Raw genomic sequence first — 23,967 nt, forward strand, 5'->3', positions numbered from 1 at the left:
GTGTCCTGAGTGTACCCAGAGAGACCCAGCTAGACAGCTCAGATCTAAGGACAGTTTGGCTGATGGTATTAGGTGGAGCCCTGGGCAGGCGAGTCAAGCGCACAAGGCCAGCTGAGCAGGAACACTTCAGTGGCAAGTGATTCATTTGGAGTGATGAGGAATATGTAGTAGCTGTGAAATGTGATTCAGAAATGAGAGAGCTAGTGACACTTTCCCCCCACGCAGTGTTTCTGCAGGTGGAGAGGCCATATGGCGCCGGACGCCAGGGCATCTTTTACTCTGAATGGAAAGAAAGAGTGACCGCAGCATCAATATTTTGAATAAACGACCTTTAAAAACATTCTTACATATGTAACTTATTTAGGATTTCTTAGAATTTTCAAATATAAAAATATTGCTATGACACCTAATGTATGAATGCCTTTTCATTTAAAAAGAGAAAAGAATTAAACAATTCAGAACAAAACCTAGTCAAACCTGACAAGTGATTTCCACTTACCCAGCTGAACTAGCCCTAGATCTTAGTTTTATTGAACACATGTGTGCACGCACATATACACTCATTTATAATATTCTGTTTTAGTTCATTTTCCATTTTATCAGATTAATTCCTTCCTGAAATCTTTTGGTTCAGTGTATTGTTTTGGTGCCCTTCCCTTAAGCCTATCCCTGTAATCTAGCTTCTCCATTTAAATACTTAATTTACTTATTTTTCAGTTTTGCCTCTTTTTTTTTTTTGGTATTGATACATATTTTTTCTTTTTTTTTTTTAAAACGTTTTATTAGGGGCTCAAACAACTCTTATCACAATCCATACATATACATACATCAATTGTATAAAGCACAGCCATACATTCCCCGCCCCAATCATTCTCAGAGCATTTGCTCTCCACCAGTTTTGCTTTGTAGAGCCATTTAAAAGGCTGCTACTTCTCCGTAGAACACTGCTTTGCTCTTATCCCACAAGTGTCCATATGTAGGACTTTCATAGTCATTTATTTCTAGTTGGTGTGTAATTTTAGTACTTATCCACTTCTTTCTTTACCCAAAGTTATTTATTTGAAAGGTTTTTAAAATATTTTTTGTCTGTTGTTGTTTATACTATTATGTTAATTTCTAAATGTACTACATTATGATTAGAAATGGCCTGTCTGATTTTTGGCTTTGGAATTTATTAAAGTTTCGTTTGTGGCCTACCATATCCTTTTTATGAATCTTCCTCAGTTATTTCAGAAGAATGAGATTTCTCATTTTGCTACAGTCTTCAAAATATCTATCAAATTAAAAGCTTTATTGTGTTATCTAATCTAGTGATTAAAAAAATCATTTTACTGGGGGCTCATCCAACTCTTATCACCATCCATACATCCATCCATTGTGTCAAGCACATTTATACGTTTGTTGCATCATCATTCTCAAAACATGTTCTTTCTACTTGAGCCCTTGGTATCAGCTTCTCATTTTTTACCCTCCTTCCCCCACCCTCCCTCCCTCATGAACCCTTGAAAATTTATAAATGATTATTTTTTTTCATGTCTTACATTGACTGATGTCTCCCTTCACCCACTTCTCTGTTGTCCATCCTTCTGGGAGGGGCTTATATGTAGATAATTGTGATTGGTCCCACCTATCTCCCCCCACCTTCCCCTTCCCATCCTGGTATGGCTACTCTTAATATTGGTCCTGAGGGGACTAAGACATTTATCTTTCTTGGATTCCCTGTGTTTCGAGTTCCTGTCTGTACCAGTGTACATGCTCTGGTCTAGCCAGATTTGTAAGGTAGAATTGGGGTGATGATAGTGGGGGAGAAGGAATCATTAAAGAACTAGAGGAAAGTTGCATGTTTCAATGTTGCTACACTGCACCCTGACTGGCTCATCTCCTCCCTAAGGCCCTTCTGTAAGGGGATGTCCATTTGCCTACAGATGGGCTTTGGGTCTCTACTCCCTCATTCACAATGATATGATTTTTTTGTTCTGGGTCTTTGATGCCTAATACCTGATCCTCTGGACAACTCATGATCACACAGACTGGTGTGCTTCTTCCATGTGGACTTTTTTGCTTCTCAGCTAGACGGCTGCGTGTTTATCTTCAAGCCTTTAAGACCCCAGATGCTATATCTTTTGATAGCCAGGCACCATCAGCTTTTTTTCACCACATTTGCTTATATACCCATTTTGTCTTCGATTGTGTCAGGAAGGTGAGCATTATAGAATGCCAGGTGAATAGAACAAAGTGTTCTTGCGTTGAGGGAGTACTTGAGTAGAGGCCCCATGTCCATCTGTACCTTAATACTAAACTTATAAATACTTGTATATAGATCTATTTCCCCATCATCATATATAAATATATTTACATATGTACATGCCTGTATTTAGACCTCTATAAATGCCCTTTGCCTCTTGTCCTACTATCATGTTCAACCTTCATTTGGGTTTCAGAAATTCCTCTTGGTTACATGATTCCTAAAGTATGGTCTCAGACTATCTGTATAACAATCACCTGGACTACTTACTAGCAAACATATAAACTGGAATCTCTGGGTAGGGCTCAGAATCTGCATTTCTAATAAGCCTGTCAGGAAAGTCTAATAGTTACTACCAAACCACTGCTGTAGATGCCTTTTAAAAAATCATTTTATTGGGGTCTCTTATCAAGAGCATTTGTACATATGTTGCCATCATCATATTCTAAACATTTACTTACTATTTGAGCCCTTGGTATCAGCTCCTCATTTTTCCCTCCCTCCCCTCCCACCCTAGTTAGATCCCTTATTTTTACCTATTTGATCGGGTTGGTTTCTACTGTTATGCTAGGTTTCCTATATTTCCTTGTTTTTGATTCATGTTTCTCAGATTCTTATCATTGTGCTTATATAGTGGAGTTATTTTTACAGCTTATGCAAGCTTTATTCATATGATTCTGTCAATATCAGTATTTCTGTCTTATTTAAAGCACTAGGTGGGTCTTTTCAGGCTGAAGTTTTGTGTCTTCCTGTAACACTGGAAATGTTTTATATATTATAAACTATTATTGTTTTCCCCCTCCAAAATGTCTTTCCTCTCATCTAGAACATTGTTCTGGATTATGACTATAGTTTTTAATTGTTTGGGATAAGCTAAGTAGTTTGGTTTTTTTCCTGAAAGGGGGCAGCGGGCCTAATATGTTTGGGAGCCTAGGCTCCCGGTGTCTGTTGATTTACAGCTAATCTCTCAAGTCTCTCATGTTTTCTTTTATAGTTTGTCAGTGTTGCTGTTGTCATTTTGTTACATATTCTCGTAAGGGTGTTTGACTGGATTTTCTAGCACACTAAATTAATTACTTTTTGATGCCTTCTGATATTTAACTTATCTTTTTTAAATGTTAATGATAAAACTTCTAAGCTCTAATTATTTCTTTTTCATAGATGAAATATCCTTTTAAATCTCTCTAGAGATACTAATTTAATTTTCTATATTTCATAATCTCTATTCTTTCATTTGGTATTAGTTCTTTAATTGATTAGTTCTTTTGCGTACTGCATATTTCGTCCAAATATTTGGTTATTCTTGGGTGTCTCTTCATCTTTTTATTTGAACATCTCACTTCCTGGGCCTGCTGTATTTGTTGAAACCCGACCCTATTGTCCATTGTGTTGGAGCAGAATATTCTTATGAACTGTGTGCCTTGCCTTCTGTTCCAAGCAGGTAGACATCGCCTCTACCTGGAGTATCGCTCCACCTTCCTTTCCTAGTGCCCACACTCAGGGCTTCAGTCTGGAGGGGAGTGACTGCTGCCCTTCACTCAGCAAAATAGGCGTGAGGTTGGGAAGGCAGGGACTGTGCCTCTGCACTTCCTGTTGTCCCCAGGTCTGTCTGGTCATGCACACTTGCACACATGCATTCTCCTTCTACGGGCACTGTTCTGCTAGCATATTGGCCTGGAGTTTCTTCTGTCTTTCGTTCTTTGTACCTATGTTCATGGGTGTAGATACCATTCTTGGTTGGTATCTCTGCTTTCTGTCGTTCAGGAATTCCTCAAAACCTTTAGTCAGTCTGGAGAATTCTATCAATTCTGCCACCCCTCTCCAATATCCATCTATTGATACTTCAAGCAGCCAGGAAACACCTGGGCCACCCGCCTTCTGGTCAGTGCCCCGCCTCCTCTGCATTTCCTTTGGTTTTTCTTCATAATGGTGCGTCCTAGGGAGCTTCATCAATACATTTGGCTCTGATGAATAATCCATAAAGGAAAATCCAAGGTTGAAGGGTACGGTGAGTGGGTATTAGAAAACTGAAAACACACTGTAAGCATGTGAAGCGTGTGACTCTGAATTTTATAGGTGTCGTGACATAAGAATGGAAGTGCCTCAGCCCAATCCACGGAGACTCTAGGTGACTCTGGAGGGCACCCCGCTCTAGGGTGTGGGAGGCTGTCAGTCCTGAGAGAAGCAGACCCTCTCGTCTTTCTTGCACAGAGCTCATAGGGCCTTCATACACAGCCGACACAACCTGCTGCACCTCCAGGGATCCTCAAGGGCGATGTTTAAGGATGTCATTTTAAAAACACATAGAATAGACCTTAACACTACAAGGGACTCTGTTATGGGAAAGTTGTGAGATGTAGTGGCCAGTGGCTTGAGACACAGGGCTAGCAAGCTTGAAGTTTGGGATGTCGACATTATGGTGTTTACAGTTTATTTGGGAATGCCGGTCTATATTGCCAGATTATAAACTCCATGAAGATGGGGCCCTGTGTGTCTCGTTCATCCCTCTGTCCCTAGAACATAGCAGTCACATCTTCAACCAGGACAGCTTCTGTTAGATCTCTCAGGGGAGAGGTATACCTCGGTCCTTGGCTCTACGCAAGAATTCACACCGAAGCCTGGTTTGTGATCCAAGTGAGTTTTATGAGAGTTAGAAGAAGTTTCAGGCTTACACAGGCATCTGCAGGGCCCCTCACCTCATGCAGCCTCCCTAGAAGCTGCTTGGAAAGTCAATTATTCCACGGGAAGGCGTGGTGGACAACTCTGGTTGGCCCCATTGGCTGAATTGAATTTACCTGACCTAGGTAGGCCATTCCGGGTGCAGCGCCCACCCAGGTGTACCTCCCCTTCCTGGCTGGAAACCTGAACCTCTGAGCATGTGCGGTGTACCACTCCTTCATGGGCCTGTAGCTCAGACCTCTGAACATGAGTAATGGACGTCCCAGTTCCTAAGCTAAACTGCCTAACACTTCCAGCCAAGGCAGTCTTCAGCTTCTTCTCTTGGCTGTGCCTGCTGCCAAATCCTCTCTCAGCCTCACCGGAAAGGGCCCCCCGGGTGATCCTGCACCCCACTCCTGAGTCCACTTGCTTCTAACATGTTAGCACCTGTCAGAGGATAGGTGTGGTCATGGGGGTGAATATCTGGAAGCCATTCACTTAGGCCCTGCCATTCCTAGCTGTGTGACCTTGGGCTTGTGACTTGAGTACTCAGAACCTTCAAAGTGAAGGTTCTACCACCCACGGCTGAAACATGATAAGGTACAGAGAGAGCTTAGTTCCGTACCCAAAGCTTGGCAGTTGCCAGCTGTTCTGTTGTTATTCATCTTATTGTTACCATGATCGCAAAAATGTCATGCTTTATAGCCAGCCTGACTCCTCACTTCTCCCAGCCCCAGAGGACCAGGCAGATACGACTCCTGCTATGTTTGAGGCAGGGGTTCTTCCGGCAGCTCCCCTTGAACTCTCGAGTGTCTCAGGGTCCCTGCTCGCTTCTCCCGGCCCTCCCCCGAGGCTGGCTGTGTGTCGGTCCTGTCTTCTCGTCACCTGCAGTGTTTGCAGCCTGGCTGCCGCTGCCGAGGACGCTGTTTGAAAGGGCTGGAACTGAACTTGGCCAACACTGAACATTAAAATGGAATCTAACGGTTTTAAAGCAAAGATGTAAAGTAAGTTTTCACAGAGGGATTTCTGGATGGCGGGTCCAGAACAACTGCTAGATGCCACAGCATGGAGCCCCTTTGAAGCACCAAAGGGCTGGTTTTCAAAGCCACCACCCCAAGGAGCCTCACCTGCCCAGATGGAAAGGTTTTGAATGCTTTCCTCTTGGGCGTCTTGCTGCCGGCTTCACCTCCCCCCACCCCTCTTCCCATTGCCCCGGTAGCTTTAGATCACTTAGGCTTTACAGGGGCTTAGGGCTCAGGAGTTGCTCACCCAGGCTGCAGCCAGCATTTTATTTTTCTTTGTGAGAAAGGTACTGTTACAGCTCTAGGCTTCAAATGTATATGAACTCAAAACCCACTGCCATCCAGTCAATGCCAACTCATAGCAACCGATGGCACAGGGTATAGCTGCCCCTGGGGGTTTCTGAGACTGTGACTCTCTCTGGGAGTCGAGACACCCCCGTTCACCCCCACCACCACCCCGTGGAGCAGCTGGTGGTTTTGAACTGCCGACCTTGCAGTGAGCAGCCTAGTGTGTAACCACTATGCAACCAGGCCTTTTCAAGTCACAGACTTTTTAAAAGCCCCCTCATAGGCATTTTGTAAATAAAATGAATGGTATTTAAACTTGCATTTATTTCACCCTGGATTCCACACTTGCCCCACCTCTCAAAATCCATCTCCACACCCCAAAGCTATAGCTGTCTTTTGTTCCTGTTTTAAACAGTTTTAGTAGCATACCATAGCATCTTTTAAAACGCAGCAAAGAGGTGTGTCTCTGCTTGTCCACCCTTCGGGGGCCTGACCTTGGGCGTCAAACCAAATCCAGATGTTTCCCGGATGCCTCCCTCTGGATGGAATGCTCTGTCTTCTCCTTTCATCCCAGGAGCACTGCCCTCCGGCCATTTCTGCCTCTGGGCCTTTGCCTCTGCTGTTCCCCCTGCCTGACACACCCTTGGCCTGGACATTCCCTGGTGGCTCCTCAGTATCCAGGTGTCATCACTTACCACCCCTTTTCCACTGAGGTCTCCTGCCCATCACGGTCAAGGCCTCAGTCTTATCCACAGCTGATGTCCCTCTGTGTTTTCTCCCACACTGTGTGGTGCACCCCAATAAGGGAAGAGGCCTTGCCAGCTGGTCCATTCCTTCCGTTGCCTCCGCCCCCTGCTGAGGGTCTCTAGCACACATGGGTCATGATTGAGTTCAGGAGCGCTGTGGGCAGATTGTTCTCCCAGTGATGGCCTCCTACAGCATGTAGCAGAAATCGTTTCACGTGTCGCTCCCTCATCTAGAAGGAGCCGTGTGTGGGGCTCTGCTACCTCGTGGCTGCAAGACGCTGGGCCAGCTGAAAGGCTCTAAAACTGTGGGGTGGCAACATTGCGAAGATGATGAAGAGGCCAGAGGAACCCCAAGGTCCCAACATTCTCCCGGAAGCCTCCTTGGAACTGGCTGTGGTGGGGGCTTGCTTGGTGGCTGCAGTCCATCGTAGACAATGGGCCTGGCACTGACTGGGGATTCCTGGACGTCAACGGGCATCTCCCAGACCATTTCATGGTGCTTGTGTGCACCTTGTACATGGATGAAGAGGCCATTGTGCAAACAGCAGGGGGCTAGATCCTGCGGAAAGTGTGCGTCAGTCTTCTCACCACGCTTATTCTCCCTCTATGCTGAGCAAATCCACCCAGAATCTGGATGACTTGAAGATGAATGTGGCATCAGGATCGGAGGAAGGCTTATAAACAACCTGTGGTGTGCAGATGACACAGCCTGGCTTGCTGAAAGTGAGGAGGACTTGAAGCACTTGCTGCTGAAGACAGAGAATGGTGGACCTCAGTGTGAATTGCAGCTCAATGTAAAGAAGACCCGAATCGTCACAACTGGACCACTAGCCAACCCGGCATGATCAATGTAGAAAAGCTTGATATTGTCGAGGATTTTGCCTCGCTGGATCCTCAGTCAATGCTCACAAAAGCAGCGGGAGGAGATCAGAAGATGGTTTGCACTACATAAGCAGCGAGCTAGAGTGTTGAAAAGCAAGGATGTCACTTTAAGGACTAAGGTGTGCCCGACCCAAGCCATGATATTGTCCATGGCCTTCAGTGCATATGAATGAAGAAGACCCAAAGGACAATCGACCCGTTTGCACTGTGGTGCTGGGGAGGAAGGCTCAAGGTCCCGTAGACGGCTACAAGGACAAACTGACCTCTTTTGGGAAAAGTATGGCCAGCATGCTCCTTGGATAGTCAGAACTTTGTCTTAGATGCTTTGTACCTGCCATCAGGCGAGAACGGTCCCTCGAGAAGGACATCACGTTTGATAATGGAGAGGGACAGTGAAAAATAAGGAAGGCCCTCAAGGCGGTGGATTGACCCGTGGCTGCCCCCATCGGCCTAGGCACAGGAACAACTGCGGGGAGTGGCACCTAACAACTGCGGGGACTCGACAGCGCCTAACAACAGCGACAGGCGCCCCCCAGCTGCTTGGCACATTTCACCCTTGGGCCCCACGGCGGGCGAGTGGCAGGAAGAATACTCGGTGGGCGCCCAGGGAGGGGTTCGTCCTCTGTTTTCTGGCCCATGCTGGCCCCTGACCCCTGCGGAGCAAGAACTTAACCGAGACTGCTTAAAAATGGGAACTGGGCCAAGGTCAGGAACCCATCAGCCCTCCTGTTTTAACTGAATTTACGTTATACAGGGTTTCCTCTTAGCGCACAGGGTCATTATGGGGACCAGCTGAGAGGAGGAATTGAAGATGGTTTGTAAAGTACAGGACATTATTCTACTGGAAAGGGTGACCAGCTGTGTACAATAGCTGAAATTGCTTCTAAACAGCTAGCCACCTGAGCACTCCTATTTCCCTGTGGAGGAGCAATGTGTCGGACGGCCCTCCCCGCGCCGACCCCCATCCGACCTGGATGGCACCGTCTGGTTTCCATGAAGAAGGCTCGGCCTCCCTCGAGGCGCTCAGGACCTTGTCTGAGAGGGAGTCCACAAGCTTGTGGGGAAATGCAGTTGAGAAATAATGGAGCCTTTTCACAAACTTTGTAATACCCCACCTCCCCATAGGTCATCCTTTTAAATGTGTTTAATGTATGTGCCCTTATTTTCAGTACAGGAGTTCTCACCTGCCCAGGGGAAGGGACATCATGGCTCTGATCAAACAATTCTCCTAAGGCAGGGGTTGACAGGCCCACTTCATGGGTGCAGCTTTGAGAGGTTAAGTGACTAACTCGGGTCTCCCGGCCAGTCAGTAGCAAAGTTGGACCCTGCTCTCACTTCTGCTCCGAGCCACCTCCCCTATGGTAGTTATACAATTTCATGCCAAGTGGATATAAGGATGAAGGGGTGGAGAATAGCCTGTCAATCAGCTCACTGCCTGATGATCCCTCCTTGTGGGCGTGGCCTTCTCATGAGGATCCTGGGGACTTCCTCTCTTCTTCCCTGGAGGAGGGACACACTCTCGCTGCTTCAATTTCCTGTTGACAAGCCTCCTGGAGCCAAGCTGGCAGCAGCCAGAGCCCTAGAGACGGGGCACTGCCATGGACCCACAGGACTTTGCCCCCACCGGCCTGCGATCTTCCTGCATGTGCTGCATGAGTCTGAAGAGGACTTCATGGGCTAATATCAAACGTATGGACTTGATCTGGATGGGGCTAGAATGTTTTATTGATGAATAATTCCTTCTTGATATAAAGTTCTCTCCTATACATATAAGAGTGTCCCTGGATTTGTTTGTCTAGTCTACCTGGACTAACACACCCCCAGTTACTGACCAGCTTTCCCTCGGTCACTCAGCAAAATGCTTACAGCACCTACTATGCGCCAGGCAGTATTCTGATTGCTCAGTCAATACCCCTTACCATTTGGAGGGAAGCACTGTAGTAAAAGACAGACGTGTATTAGCTTCCTCTCGCTACTCTAACAAGTGACCTCACACTTAAATGCTCCCCACAACACAAGCTGGTCTAGAGCTACAACGCCTCAGGCAGGTTTCACGGTCAGGGCTTTGGCAGGCCCGGATCACTGCTGGAGCCCTTAGACCAGTGGTTCTCCACCGTCCTCATGCCGTGACCCTTTCTTACAGGTCCTCATGTCGTGGTGGCCCCCAACTATCTAGTTATTTTCGTGGCTACTTCATCACTGTCATTTTGCTGCTGTTATGAATCATCGTGTCAATAGCTGATAGGCAGGATGTATTTTCATTGTTACAAATTGAATATTATGAAAGCATTGTGATGAATCATAAAACAAGATATAATTCTATATTGTGAACTATTTATTTCTAATGGCAGATAAATGAAATTTTGCCGTGAAGTATGGTGTAGCCTGGATAACAGTCTTCATGCCGGGTAGTCGTAGGTGGGCGTATCTGCAGGTGGGTGGACCCACCTGGAGACCAATAGAAGAGCTATGTTCCGGTTCCTAAGACCATCGGAAAGATGCGTTTTCCGATAATCTTAGGTGACCCCCATGAAAGGGTCGTTCAACCCCCAAAGAGGTCGCAACCCACAAGTTGAGAACCGCTGTTCTAAGTACTAGTGAAAGGTGGTCCATCCACAGCCTGGCTTTTCAGGACGAAGCACTGTTTCCTGATCTTACAACTTTTATTAGAGCATCTCGCCATCCTGAGAATTTCCCCATCCTCAAGTTCTGGTTCTCTTTTGCTTTTCTCTCTTGTTTCCTTCCCCTCTTCCCTCAACCTAACTCTCTCCTCTCATATTTTACTCTAAGCAGCAAGAAAAACAAATCAAGATATACTTTGAATAGCTTGCTTAGAAATCTCCTCAGCTAAATATTCGAGTATTCGAGTGTGTTGCTTACAAGTTCTGCTTTCTGCATAATCCCAGGACACAGTGCAGCTAAGTGTGTGCCACTAGCTAGCTGAGCCCTCACTGGGGGAGTCCATGCTCACGGCCTCCAGGGGTCAGGACAGGAACAACTGCTGGGCCCACCATCCAGCCTTCAGTGGTAGATTCTGACTGTCTCCACACCATGCTGGATCTGCGAGGACCACACCAGGTGGGCCCCACCTCCCAGGGTGCCCATACCATCCCAGTGGGTTCTTGGGGCCTCTGTAAATATCAGAGGGCCTCCCGCCCCCACCCCCTTTCAGAAGTGTCCTGGTTTGGGTGATATCCATCGCCTGGACCCTCTAAGTACAGCGATTCATGCCCGGCCTTGGGGAGATCCACATTCCTATGGACGCAAAGGGGGCGTGTTTGAAAAAAAAGAATCTAGCAGTTAGAGTGGAGTGCAAAAGGTGGCGGCCTCTAAAGGCTGTTAGCTCTCCACCCAACAAGTCACAGCGCTCCCAGACCCCCAGCGAGCCGTGGGAGAGGAGCTGTGGGAGAGTTTGCTGCCTGGAATTCCAGGGTCTTTGGAAGCCTTCAACATTTCATATTCCAAGCGTGTGATCCCTGGACCAGCAATATGATCCTGTCAGAAATGCAAATTATTGGGTCCCATCCCAGACCTGCTGGATCAGAAACCCTGGGGGTGGGGCCCACAATGTACTTTGATGAGCCCCACAAGCATAGCATCTGTTAGACACACACTCAGTGGACGCCCCCCCGCCCAGGGGGATGAACACCAGGGTTACTGTTGATGTGTTCTGTCCAGAGAGGGGCCCGTTTTGCCCCAGCTTCAAAGCAGAGGCAGGACACAGGTTGGGATAAGGTTGGCAACCGTGAGTTTGGTGTGGGCATAGACCTTTGGTTCTAAGGATCCGTTTTCAACTAGGTTTTAACTTAAAGTGCTATCTTTTATTTTCCACATCTCTCTGCTTGGCTGTTGGCAGGAGCCGAGGAAAAGCCCGGAGCTCGGTGGGAATCCACACAGGACACCAGAGGACCGCTCTAGTGATGAGTACGACTCCATTGAAGAAGACGTGTTCTCCGAGCCCGAGGGCCAGGAGCTGGAGAGCCTTCCCAGAGAGGGTGCCCTTTTTTCACGTGGGGACTCCGTGCAGAAGGACCTCCCGGATGACCACGAGGCAGAAGAACACCCTCCCCAGGGCCCAGACACCCTGGTGATGCTGGCATTCAATACGCCTTCCACAAGTGAGATTTGCTGTTGTTTGTTTGTTCGTTTTACTTTGTCTCTGGATCAGCTCTGGGTAGAGTGGCCTCCTGGGCCAGAGAGATAGATTCATCAGGTCTCTGTAGATGGCTTGCTACAAAGTGACTTAGGCACAAGGGCCTAGTTATTAATGCAGATAAGTGAGGAGCCCAGGGCAGTAGCTCTGATATCAGACCCAGCTGGCCGAGTCACGGAGTCACGGCTTTTAGCGAGCAGGACAGAGCCCTGGTGGCTCGGTGGTTAAGCATTGGGTTGCTAACGGCAAGGTTAGCACCTTGGAAACCACCAGCCGCTCCGCGGGAGAAAGACTAGGCTCTCTCCTCCCGTCAAGAGTTAGTCTCAGAAACCCACAGGCACAGATTTGCCCTGAACATAGAGGCTCGCTCTGAGTTGGAATCGACTCATTGGCAGGGAGTAGGGTAGCCATGAGCAGGACCAGAGCACCCATGGAGAGATGGAGACCAGTCGCTGTCCATAGGGGTCCTCCCCAGCATCCTTTACACTCCTCCTCCAGACATACCTCTGAAATGCCGTGCGTGCTGCAGTTTGATCAGAGGCTGGGCCAGGTAGAGTCACAGCAAGTCTTTGGTGTGAGGCCTGGGGCGTTGAGGAAAAAATTCCCACTGGGCCTCTCCTTCCCCCTTCCACAGTGTGCTGTCATTCCTAGGTAGCTTTTCCACATTCAGAAGCAGAATTGCTGCTGTCTGAACCGTTCCTTTTCTGTTCTGTGTGGCGTTCTGGGAATGCACTATTTCAGGGGAGTCTGCTTTCTCTGAGGGACAAGGAGCAGGGAGAGGGGATTGTGGGAGGTCGCCGGTGGCCCCCAGGCCCTGGGAATGGCAGGCTGTCTTCTCAGGGTCTAGTGAGCCGGACCAGTTTGACACCAGATGCCGTTTGAGGTTAATCCCAGGCTGTGTAAAGTGAGAAGAGAGAAGCTCAGTTTCTTGACATTTTACATTTTTTAGCAATTAGCCTGCTGGCGTGCCCCCTGTGGCTGTGATGGCTGCCTAGGGTGGGCGCTGGTGGGGGGGTTGTTATCACCCCAAGAGGCTGCTTCAGTTCCCTCTGATGCACAGTAGGAGGAGAGCTTCTGCCAAGGGGAGCACACAGGAGACCCAGGGGCCCGCTGCAAGGTTTCCCCAGACTCCAACATGGTATTGAGGTTCCAAACTAGCCGTGAGCATCTCCTCAAGCATAGTCCCCAGAGAGTGTGCTTGGTTCTAGAATGTTCGTTCGTTCAGTCATCCATTTGACACATATCATGCCCCGGCACTGTGGGAGCACAGGTAACCAGAGAGGAAGCAGACAGGCGAGTCCCGCCCCCAGCTCGCACATCCCAGCCGGAGAAAGAGACCATAAGCATGTCAGGGTGGATGTGGATCGTGGCTGAGTTTTTACTGACCTCTACGGACCAAGCACTATCCTAAGGGCTACATGCGTGGTCCCTCATTGAATCGTCACCAGCACGCCAAGGGAAGTGTTTCCATTGCCTTTCATTTTACTGACGGGGACACCAAGGCACTGAGCGATCAAGTAAATTGCCCAGAGTGACCCTGGAGGGGCAGAGGTGGGAATCCAGGGAGTCTGGGCCCCAGAGAGTTCTCAAGCACCAGGCTAAGTCAATAGCCAGACAGGCAGAAGGCAACCATTGGGCATTGGGGAGTCCAAAGCCCTCCCTGCCCTCCTAAGTTATGAAATAAATGAGAGAGCAGAGTGTGATTCTGATAGGCTCGAAGTCGAGCAAAGTGTCGCTATTACCACTAGTAAGAGCTGGATGGGTGGCCCTCTAGTACAGCCCCTCGGAAGTAAACAGCCGCCCCAAGTTGGCAGTCAGGCCTGTTGCTGGAAGATGGAGGCAAGGGGCAGGGCCCCTGAGGGCAGCCCTGCCTGGACTGGGCCTTGACTGCCTCATGCTCACTGTCTCCTTGTGAGCAGATTGGATTGGGGCCTCAGAGAAAGCCAGGAGTCATTTTCCCAGGAGCAGGTTAGAGAAGGGCTGGGATCCTGGGTGAGTCAGGAGTTTGGGGGGAAGAGAGTGGCACCATCTTTAAGGGTCGTGAAGATTACAGGAGGACACTGCATGTGGGAACTGGGGCCGGGGCCACTTCCACAGGAGTGGTCAGAGAGGCCGCCTTCTCAGAGGAGCTGACATTTGAGCCAGGATAGACGGGACAAGGAGGAAGCAGCCATGGGAACAGCATCCCAAGCAGGGGGACCAGCGAGCAACTCCAAGGTTGTGATGAGACCAAGAGCTCGGCATGTCTCAGGACAGAAGAAGGCCCGTGGGACTAGAGCTGAGTGAGCAAGGGACCGTGCGCTGTGACATGGCGTCAGTGGCGGTCCCAGGACACGTTCCGTGCAGACCCAAGGGATCCGGGGTTGCCGCAAGAGTTTGGGTCCTGTAGTGCCCATGAAAAATATTCTTCGATAGATTTGCATTTTGTTAAGTGATCTGGTTATTGTTGAGAATATATACAGGCAGCAAAACATATAGCCATGAGGCAGTGTCTGCACGTGCCTCAGATAGACTTCTCAAGGGCTGGTTTGTGGAGAGAAGGCAGTCACTGTAGATGGGAATGACGGGGGCAAAGACGGGGCGCCGAGCCAGGCAGGCCAGGTCAGCTCTTGTTGCTGTCACCCTGCGGCTCTGGGACCTGAGACAAGGCACCTGAAAGTGGAGTTGTGCTCTGCAGTAAGATGTGTTCACTTTCCATTGCTGGTGGAATGCACGGTCACTGTCCCGGTGACTTCATATAACACCGCACACTTGTGTGCCACGGCCCTGGGGCTCCGAGTGTGATATGGGTCTCACGGGGCCAAGACCATGATGTTGGCAGAACTCCGTTTCTTTGAGGAGGATTCTACTCCCCTGCAGGCAGGATGGGAGACCCCGTTTCCTGGTCATTTCCTAGCCTTGGGCCCCACTCCCTCCATCTTCCATGCCATCACCAGCCCTTCTCGGATCACATCGCTCACACCTTTTTCCGCCACCACCCCACCACTTTTTAAGGGCCCTTGTGGCTATGTTGCTGGGTATGCTGCAGTGGTTAGAACTTCTGTCTGTTAACCAAAAGGGTCAGTGATTCAGACCCACCAGCTGTTCCACGGAAGAAAGAGGTGGCAGTCTTTGCCTGTGATGATTTACAGCCTTGGGGACCCTGTGAGGGCAGTTCTCCTGTGAGCTACAGGGTCACTGTGAGATGGGATCAACTCAAAGGCAGCAACTTTGGTTCTGGCTTGAGTAATTGCATTGGGCCGACTCACACGGCCCAGGAGACCGTGCCTATTTTAAGGTCCTCTGATGGGCCATGTGAATTCCCCTTGGCCATGTAGCCTAGCACAGCACAGTCCCAGGTTTCCAGGTGGCATCTGGGGGGGCTGGCGGGGGGTGGTGGCATTGCTCTACCTCCGAGGATGAGTAAGGGAGCGCATGAAACAGCGCGTGTTCAGGAAACAGCCCTGGCAGACCCTCGCTCCACTGCCCTCAGCTTCATTTCCAGCTCCTGGGGAGCCAGTCCCCTGGCCATCCATTCCCTCCATCCTGTGTCTCATCCCATTGGACACAGTCCTCCTACTCCCCTATCAGTCGGCCCTTGAGCCCCAGGTGTCAGGCCAGCCAGCGAGCAAATACTCACAAATACCCGAGGACATGGTGGATAGATGCATGTCCTTCTCCAAAGTAGGAGTGGTGGCCAAGTAGGTCAGACAGATGCCACTCACCTCCCGGATATTAACCTGGAGCTCCCCCAAGCCCCCTGGAACCCTGATCCCAGGCAGGACTCCTTCTTTGTTTGGGACCCCACAAGTCCCCAGGAGCTTCTTGGCAGGGATTCACTGCTCGGTGCACTTTAGGTAGGCATTTCCTGGGTGCTGTCTATGCCAGCCCAGGAGGACCCAAGCCCAGGACTCCAGGACTCGAAGATGCCCTGGGTGGCACAGTCATTTCACATGGCATGAGCAAAGATGTACTGCCAGTGAGACCCGACAGTCCTCGATGGTAAGACCTGCCGTTGAGGGACAGTGGCATCCTGAGAGCCAGGTGGACGTCCTGGGATGTCTCATTCCTTGTTCACAGCGTCTGATGCTGTGCACACAGCGACTCTGAGCAAGCCCCTTTTGTTGGCCAAACCAGCACGGCACCTGGCACAGAATTGGGGCCCGAGAAGTATTTGTGGAAAGAATAAGCGAATGAACCAAGGAACAAATGCCTGAGCCAGATATATCTGCCGGCTCTACTCCTCTTCAGCACCTTGACCTGTAAATGTCTTTTGCCGGCAGGTGGTAAGCGGGAAAGACATTTATCTGCCAAACGGAAGGACAATGCCGATGTCTTCATTCCCAGCAAACCTGAGCCAACCCTGAACCACCAGCCCCCTGCCACACTCCCAGACCACGAGAGGCCTTATTCCAGTAAGTTCTGGGCGCCCCTGAGCTGGGGGGGGGGGCGCGTGGAGGGTCGCCTCAGTGGGGGGCTGTGGTGGAAGAGCCCTCGCTTCACTACCCTCCCCACCGAGGGTGGAGCTGACTCTCAGCCACCTTTCAGGTTCTGTGGCAAATATGTGGTTCGAGCTGAACGTTGCTTTTATTTTGGTTCTTATTTTAAATGAATGTGCTGAACTCTCTGGGTCTTAATATGTGCAAACAGGAGAAAATTCTAAAGGTACAAAGAGTTTATGGTGAATACCCTGCCTCTGGTGATAGGAGGAGCCCCTATTGAGCCAGCCACCAACATAAGTTTCTACGCCTATTGTCACATAACCAGCCCGGAAGCTGGGGCCTGTGATTGTACATACTTCACAGATAGACACTAACGCTCAGAAAGACAGTTCACCCAGTTGGAACCAGAACCAGACAAAACCAAGCTGACTGCCACTGAGTCAATTCTGACTCATAACAACTCTATAGCACAGGGTAGAACTGTCCCTGTGAGTTTCTGAGACCGTAACTGTTTATGGGAGTAGAAAGCCCCATCTGTCTCCCATGGAGCGGCTGGTGGTTTTCAACTGCTGACCTTGTAGATCACAGCCCAATTCGTAACCACTACTCCACTCGGGGCCTCTTCGCCAGCTGGAAAAGGGCCGATAAAGGGCTCAGCGCCGGTAGAGCGACTCTACTGTGTGTTTAATCAGGATACTGCTCACGTGCAAGGCTGTAAGTGGATTGTCTCATCCTCATGCCTGGTGTTAAACAGTGCTGGATGCTCCTCGGGGGCCGCCTGGTTCTGGGACATCTGTGACACACAAGGGACCTTAAGGAACTCAAGGCGTCCTCGTGTTGACCCAAGTGATTATCCTGGGTATAATCTAGCCTTGTCCCAGCAAATGACAAAAGCACTGGTCTAAGCCAGGGCCCTGATCTCTGTTCTTGGGCAGTCTGCCCTTGTGCTTAGGGAGCTGGAGGGGGTTTTCTGGTGGCATGGCCTAGGAACCCGATGGTAGGAGCCAGCCTGCCCACCCCAGAACAGGGCTCAGGCCCACTCGCAGCCTAAGGCCTGGGGTGTAAAGCTCTTGTCCCAGCAGCTCAGGGCCCATGGAAGAAGGACGAGAAAGTGAACACCCAGCAGGAAGTAACAGTAATGGCCACGAATTAGCCATTCACTCTGGGCATCAGGATTAGCCGAAGGCTCGTTAACAACCTGCAGTAGACAGATGACACAACACTGTTTGCTGAGAGCGCAGAGGACTTGAGGCGCTTGCTAAGGAAAACCAAAGACTGCAGCCTCCAGTGAGGATTACCATCCAGGGTTAGGAAAACCCAGGTCCTCCCAACTAGACCAATAAACCTATCATGATCAGCACAGAAAAGATGGCAGCTGTTAAAGATTTCACTGTGCTTTGATCCACAACTAATGCTCAGGGAAATAGTCGTCAAGAAGTCAAACGAGGACTTCCGGCAAGATGGCGCCCAGCTACGCAGCTTGCATCGAGAGCTCCACAGCGATCAGTGAATTCACTGATTAGGAACCTGAGGGGGAGATTCAGGAAAGGGAGAGAGGGACGAGACCGCAACCTGGTGCGCCAAGCCTTGAGGGCAACCTACCAGCATGAAGCTGTGAGCTAACAGAGAGGTCTGCGGGGCCAGCCCCTATCCCACTACGTCGACCCCCTTCCCAGAAGAATGTCCTACAGAGAACACCACTGAATGAATATACAGCCTGGGGAGAGTGGCAGGTCTGCCCAGACCACACGGGAGCAAACTAAGAGACAAGAGAGAGAGTGCACAGCATCCTGCCCCACCAAGTTTCGAGGACGACAGTCCCTCTTGAAGCAGCCAGTGCACAGAGAGGACTGTAGGGTCAGCCTCACCAGGAGACACGACATCCCCTAACTGACCCACAGCACTACAGGGGGCAGCACAGGACACGCAGTGCAGGAACTGGGCCCCGTCTGACCCCCACATGCCAGGGCATAACACAAAGGGAGCACAGCAGAGCAGCAAGTTGGGGAGCAAAGCACCAATGTCCTGAAGGAATTCTGAAAATGGGGGCCAGGGCTTGGCGCCACATCTGACCGGATCGGAAAATATACATAAGGGTCAGCAGACAAACCTTGAACTATTCATCTATTCATACACTACTTTTTTCTTTCTCCCCCCCCCCATTTCTATCTATATAAGATAGGCAGGATAACCAATCCTGAGGAGAAAACAACAGGACTGATGGTTCCGGGGGGGACAAGGGAAAAGAGGAGGTGGGGGAAAGGGAGCAGGGAGCCAACAAACCCAGGGACAAGGGAACAAGAGATCTAAAATCAATGGCAAGGAGGATGTAGAATGCCTAGTGGTGTTGACCAAGTGCTGTGTAGCTGAGAGGAAATGAAGGTCAGAGAGCCAAATGAAGGTCAAACATGATAGTGGGACAGGAGGAAAGGAAAAGGCAATAGAGGAAAGAACTAAGAGGCGAAAGACATTATGGAGCCATACATTTATGCATGCATATATGTAAACACATTAACATAAAATGAGATCTAGGTCTATGTATATATGTTAAGTATTAAGGTAGCAGATGGACATTGGGCTTCTATTCAAGTCCTCCCTCAACACAAGAACACTTTGTTCTAATAACCTGGCATTCTGTGATGCTCACCTTCCCGACACAATCACTGAAACAAAATGGATATATAAGCAAATGTGGTAAAGAAAGCTGATGATGCCCAGCTATTACAAGATATAGCATCTGGGGTCTCCAATGCTTGAAGTTAAACAAGTGGCCATCTAGCAGGGAAGCAACAAAGCCCACATAGAAGAAGCACATCAACCTGTGTGATCACGAGTTGTTGAAGGATCAGGTATTAGGCATAGACCCAAAACAAACAACGATTTTGATGTGAATGAGGGGGGTCAGAATGGAGACCCAAAGCCCACCTGTAGACAATTGGACATCCCCTCACAGAAGGGTCACACGGAAGGGACGAGCCAGCCAGGGTGCAGTGTAGCACCGACAAAGCCCACAGCAGTCTTCTAGTTCTTTAATGCTTCCTCCCCCCACTGTCATGACCCCAGCTCTGCCTTACAAATCTGACTAGACCAGAGCCTATCAACAGTACAGATAAGAGCTCTTGACACATGGTATCCAGGACAGATAGTGATGAGAGTACCAATATCATGAAGGTAGAGGGAAGGTGGGGGCGAAGAGGGAGAAAGGGGGAGCAGATTGCTATGATAGATGTAGAACCCTTTTCCCTCCCCGCCCAACCCCTACCCAGGGGGACAAACAACAGAAACATGGGTGGAGGGAGACAGCAGATGGTGTTAAATATGAAAATAAAAATAATTTATAAATGATCAAGGGTTCATGAGGGTGGGACCATGGGGGAGGGGAAAAAGAGCAGCTGATACCAAGGGCTCAAGTAGAAAGAAAATGTTTTGGAAATGATGATGGCAACATTTGTACAAATGTGCTTGATACAACTGATCTATGGATTGTTATAAGAACTGTAAGAGCCCCAATAAAATGATTTATTAAAATTTTTTAAAAAACAAGAAGAAATCAAACGACACATAACTTTTGGTAAATCTGCTGCACAAGCCCTCCCCAAAGTGTTAGAGAGCAAAGACAGCACCTCGGGGACCAAGGTGCGCCTGGCCATGGTTATGTTCAGTGACCTCATGTGCACGTGGAAGCTGGACAGTGAATGCGGAAGACAGGACGGTCACTGATGCGCTCGCACGATGGTATCAGCAAAGAACCTTGAGAGTGCGGTGGACTTCCAGAAGAATAAGCAGCTCTGTCTTGGAAGAGGGATAGCCAGGGTGCCCTTAGAAGCGAGCATGGTGAGACTTCAACGCACACACGCTGGACATGTTATCAGGAGAGACCAGTTTCTGGAAAGGACATCATGCTTGGTAAAGAGAAGAGGCAGGGAAGAAGAGGAAGGCTCTCAGTGGGATGTGTTGACCCAGTGGGTGCATCCGTGGCCTCTGACATAGCAACGGGGCTTCGTTCTGTGGTATATAAGGTTACTATAAGTGAGAATTGATTTGTTGGCGCATAACAACAGAGCTAGCAGGGGAGGCAGGGCCATGAGGCCCAGGGCTGCAGGTCAGGTATCCTCCAGGCCAGCAGGGGAAGGAGTTCTCGACATGGTCATCACTCCAGAAACCATACACAAGCACCTACTATTGTGCCAGGTTCTTTTGCAGGTGCTAGAGCTCCAGTGAACAGCAAAGGCATTGCACCTGCCCTCAGAGTGTTTGTTTATTTTTGAGGACCCAGGGATGGATAACAAACAAGGGGTTGGATGGCATTAGCAGTTGCCAAGGTAGCAACAGAATGAAGATAGGTCACCCAGCCAGCGTGTGTTGGAGCCAGTATTTGAAAGCACGGGCCCTCAGTTCTCTGTTCTGAGCTCCACCACTGAATGGCCCCTCATGTGCTGACTCCACTGTTTGCTCAGGCGCATCCCATCAACCTAGTCCTCCATGATAACATCGCTAAAATTTGCAGGTTTGCACCACTTGTTGTATTTTTCCTAGTGTCCATTAAGATAAATATTTAACTCTCAGCAAAAAAAGGAGGACGGCCCTCCAGGAGATGGATTGACACAGTGGCTGCAGCAGTGGGGTCCGGTGTAGGAACAGTCATGAGAATGGCACATGTGATAGGTTTTTCGTGCCAACATGGCACCCATAAGAAGATATGGGTGGGGCTTAGCCTGTTCATCGAGTCATGGCTTTACGACCTCATTTGGAAGTGCCACCGAGACATGGCTTTCTGGATGTGGGCCTCTCCTTCTGTCTCTCTGCCTTTACCTTCCTGTGGCAAGCCATGCTGAGACTCCTGAGGTCCCTGCGGTGCTTCCACCGCCATTGGATCCACAAGGCTTTGCACCTACCGGCCCATGTCCTTCCTGCATTCTGCATCATCGCATACGGGAGTCTGAAGAGGGATTTATGGACTAGTATCAGACTTATGGACTTGATCTGGACTGGGCTGGGATGTTTTCTTGATATAGAGTGACTTCTTGATATAAAACTCTTTCTGAGACAAATATGAGTGTCTCTGGATTTGTTTTCAATAGTCAAGCCGCCCTAACACAGCACAGGGCCGGGCAGGGCAGTGTTTCATTCTGGTCTACGTGGGGTCACTATGGGTCAGAAGCAACTCAACAGTACCTAACAATAACACACGTTTTCAACCAAATTTATCAGCCAAACTCGTCTTGTACATCCTCATGTACCCGTCTCCTTCCAGACAGACTTCATTTCTAAATCTGCCATGCGCTACAATTCACGTACAGTCTGTCTGTCATTCAAGACGCAGACAGTGCAGGAGACGACGAGACTGAGGGCAAGCCAGAGCAAAAAGAAACGACACAGCAGAGTGAGCTCCTGAGATCCACAGGGCTGAGGCTCTGCACTTCCTGGCCGCCATAGCCAGGAAGCATGCATTCAGTTCAACGAATGCATGTTACTGTGTGTGTTTGATTAAAAATCCTATTACCTGTTATTTCTTGGTTCTTAGAGAAATGTCTCCCATGGGTTCACTTACAGAGGATTCTGTTTCAGAGAGTGGGATTCCCTTTTCCAAGAGGTCTGAGTCTTAGATAGCTGTCATGTGTTAAATATGCGTGGCTCTTCCATCAGTTCAATTGAAGCGAAGGTTCTGCGGCTAAGAGGATAGCTGAAAGCCATGGCATTCCTACCTCCCTCCAACTCAAGTGGGATTGCAGTGGAGCCCTAGCTTGTCCAGAAATATGACCCTGTCCTGGACAGTCTTCCAGTGGCTGCTTACGTGTGGCATGAGAGCTGTATCAGGACAAGAGCACTCGTCTCTTCTCTGCTCTGCAAACATTCGCCGTTTCCTGGTCATCCCCTAGATGGAGTCGTTGGTTTTGGTTGGGGCCTAGGTGGTCAGGAAATCTGCCTTTTTAAACATGGGCACGATGCCGAGGGAGCTGGCCGTTCACGCCCAAGGGAGCACACACTTCCTGAGGAGACAGTGGGGTCACCAACCACCTCGCCTTCCTCCGGGCAAGTCCAGAGAGTGGCCACCCTGCATGCTTTACTTCCTATGTACGGAAGCTGCCTTTTTTGGGGTGCAAAGAAGGTTAGACTGTTTGATATCTTCCTTGTGAATCGAACCTTTTATCAGTCCGCATTGTCCAGTAAGGCTCTGCCTGGAAGCCTCTTCTGTCGGTTACAGAGGTACTCCAGCCTTCTTTTGACTAGTGTTTACCATCTTCTTTTCATCCTTTTATTCTCAGACTTCCTTACATTAAGGTTTGTCCTTGGTAAGCAATGTGTAATTGGTTTTTAGTTTTATCCTCTAACAATCTATGTGTTTTAATGAGAGCATTTAGTCCATTTACATTTAATGTAATTGCGGATATATTTGAGTTTAAATCTACCGTCTTATTATTTGCTTTTTATTTGTTCCGCTGTTTTATGTTCCTCTCTTTTCCTCTTTTGAGCTGATGGCTCTGTAGCACTACTTTTTTCCCTCTCTATTAGCTTGGTTACTTGTGCATCCTTTTATTATTCTGTTAGTCATTACCAGAGATTGCAACGTGCTTTCTTGACTTATTAGCGTCTGCTTTAAATTAGCAGGCTTACCGCTTCTCCTCCAGTGGAAGGACCTTACAACCCTGTAACTCCATTTACTCCTCTCCCAACTGAAATGCATTGTCGTCACGCCTTTTAAGTCTCTCGATTTCAAATCCTGCTAAGCAATATTATTATTGTTATATAGTCGTTGGCGATTTGGACTTAGCCACGTTGTTAACCTTTCTGTGCACTCCGCTCCTGGCCTGCGTCGCCCTGACTCTCGGACAGGACAGGAGACCCCGAGTGTGCCAAGGGCTCCCGGCCCTGCCCCTGCCCTCGTCAGATGCACCGCTCTGGCTTTGCTTCTCCTCCTTGCTCTGGTTCTGAATACCGTAACGCTCATTCTTCCGCCTGCTGCTTCTCCCCGCCGTCCTCTTCCCAGCCTCAGTGTCTCGCCTTGCTTTCAATCAGATTTCTTTTTCAAACAGTTGGTGTAAGATTTGCTCCAAGCTTTCCACGTCTGGGCCAGGGTTGATGTGAACCAGCTAGTTCTACCGCCTGTACTCCTTCTGAGTTATTTCCCTCCCACCCCTTCCTCTTTTGCCAGTCCCATAAAATCGAGTCTCCATCCATTAAACGTGAGGATGATACCACGTCACCATGGCTCAGTTCCTCACTATCACCGTCATTGTCTCTGGTTCTAATGCAAGGCCTCATCCCTGCCCTCTATTCCTCCAGCATCTTTCCATGAGGCTCCCAATAACTGACTATATTGCTTCTTTCCAGAGGCTGCGTGGCTTCCCGGGCACGAGAGCTCATTAGGATTGGATGTAGAAAGTTTTACTGTGCAAGTTGTCAGAGTGCTCTGGGGAAGGGCGGATGTATCGGACCCCCTCTTCCCAGACAAGCTGCCGACCATAGAAATAGACTAACCCTGCTCAGCATGGCCAACCGAGAGAACCCTGGGCCCTGTCATTAGCATTTCTGTCAGGAGAAACTTGTAGCA

General features: G+C 49.2%; 1 protein-coding gene across 3 annotated transcripts in view; it reads left to right on the forward strand.

Annotated features, from left to right (window-relative positions):
* Positions 1–23,967, forward strand: part of KATNIP (katanin interacting protein) — a 211,076-nt gene that overhangs the window by 100,561 nt on the left and 86,548 nt on the right. For all 3 annotated transcript variants that reach the window (XM_075564655.1, XM_075564654.1, XM_075564653.1), the window contains 2 exons: positions 11,698–11,959; positions 16,257–16,388. In XM_075564655.1, the coding sequence (XP_075420770.1) occupies positions 11,698–11,959; positions 16,257–16,388 (394 nt within the window). The remainder of the gene's footprint in view (positions 1–11,697; positions 11,960–16,256; positions 16,389–23,967) is intronic.

Source organism: Tenrec ecaudatus, chromosome 12 (assembly GCF_050624435.1).
Source record: "Tenrec ecaudatus isolate mTenEca1 chromosome 12, mTenEca1.hap1, whole genome shotgun sequence".
Classification (NCBI taxonomy): Eukaryota; Metazoa; Chordata; class Mammalia; order Afrosoricida; family Tenrecidae; genus Tenrec; species Tenrec ecaudatus.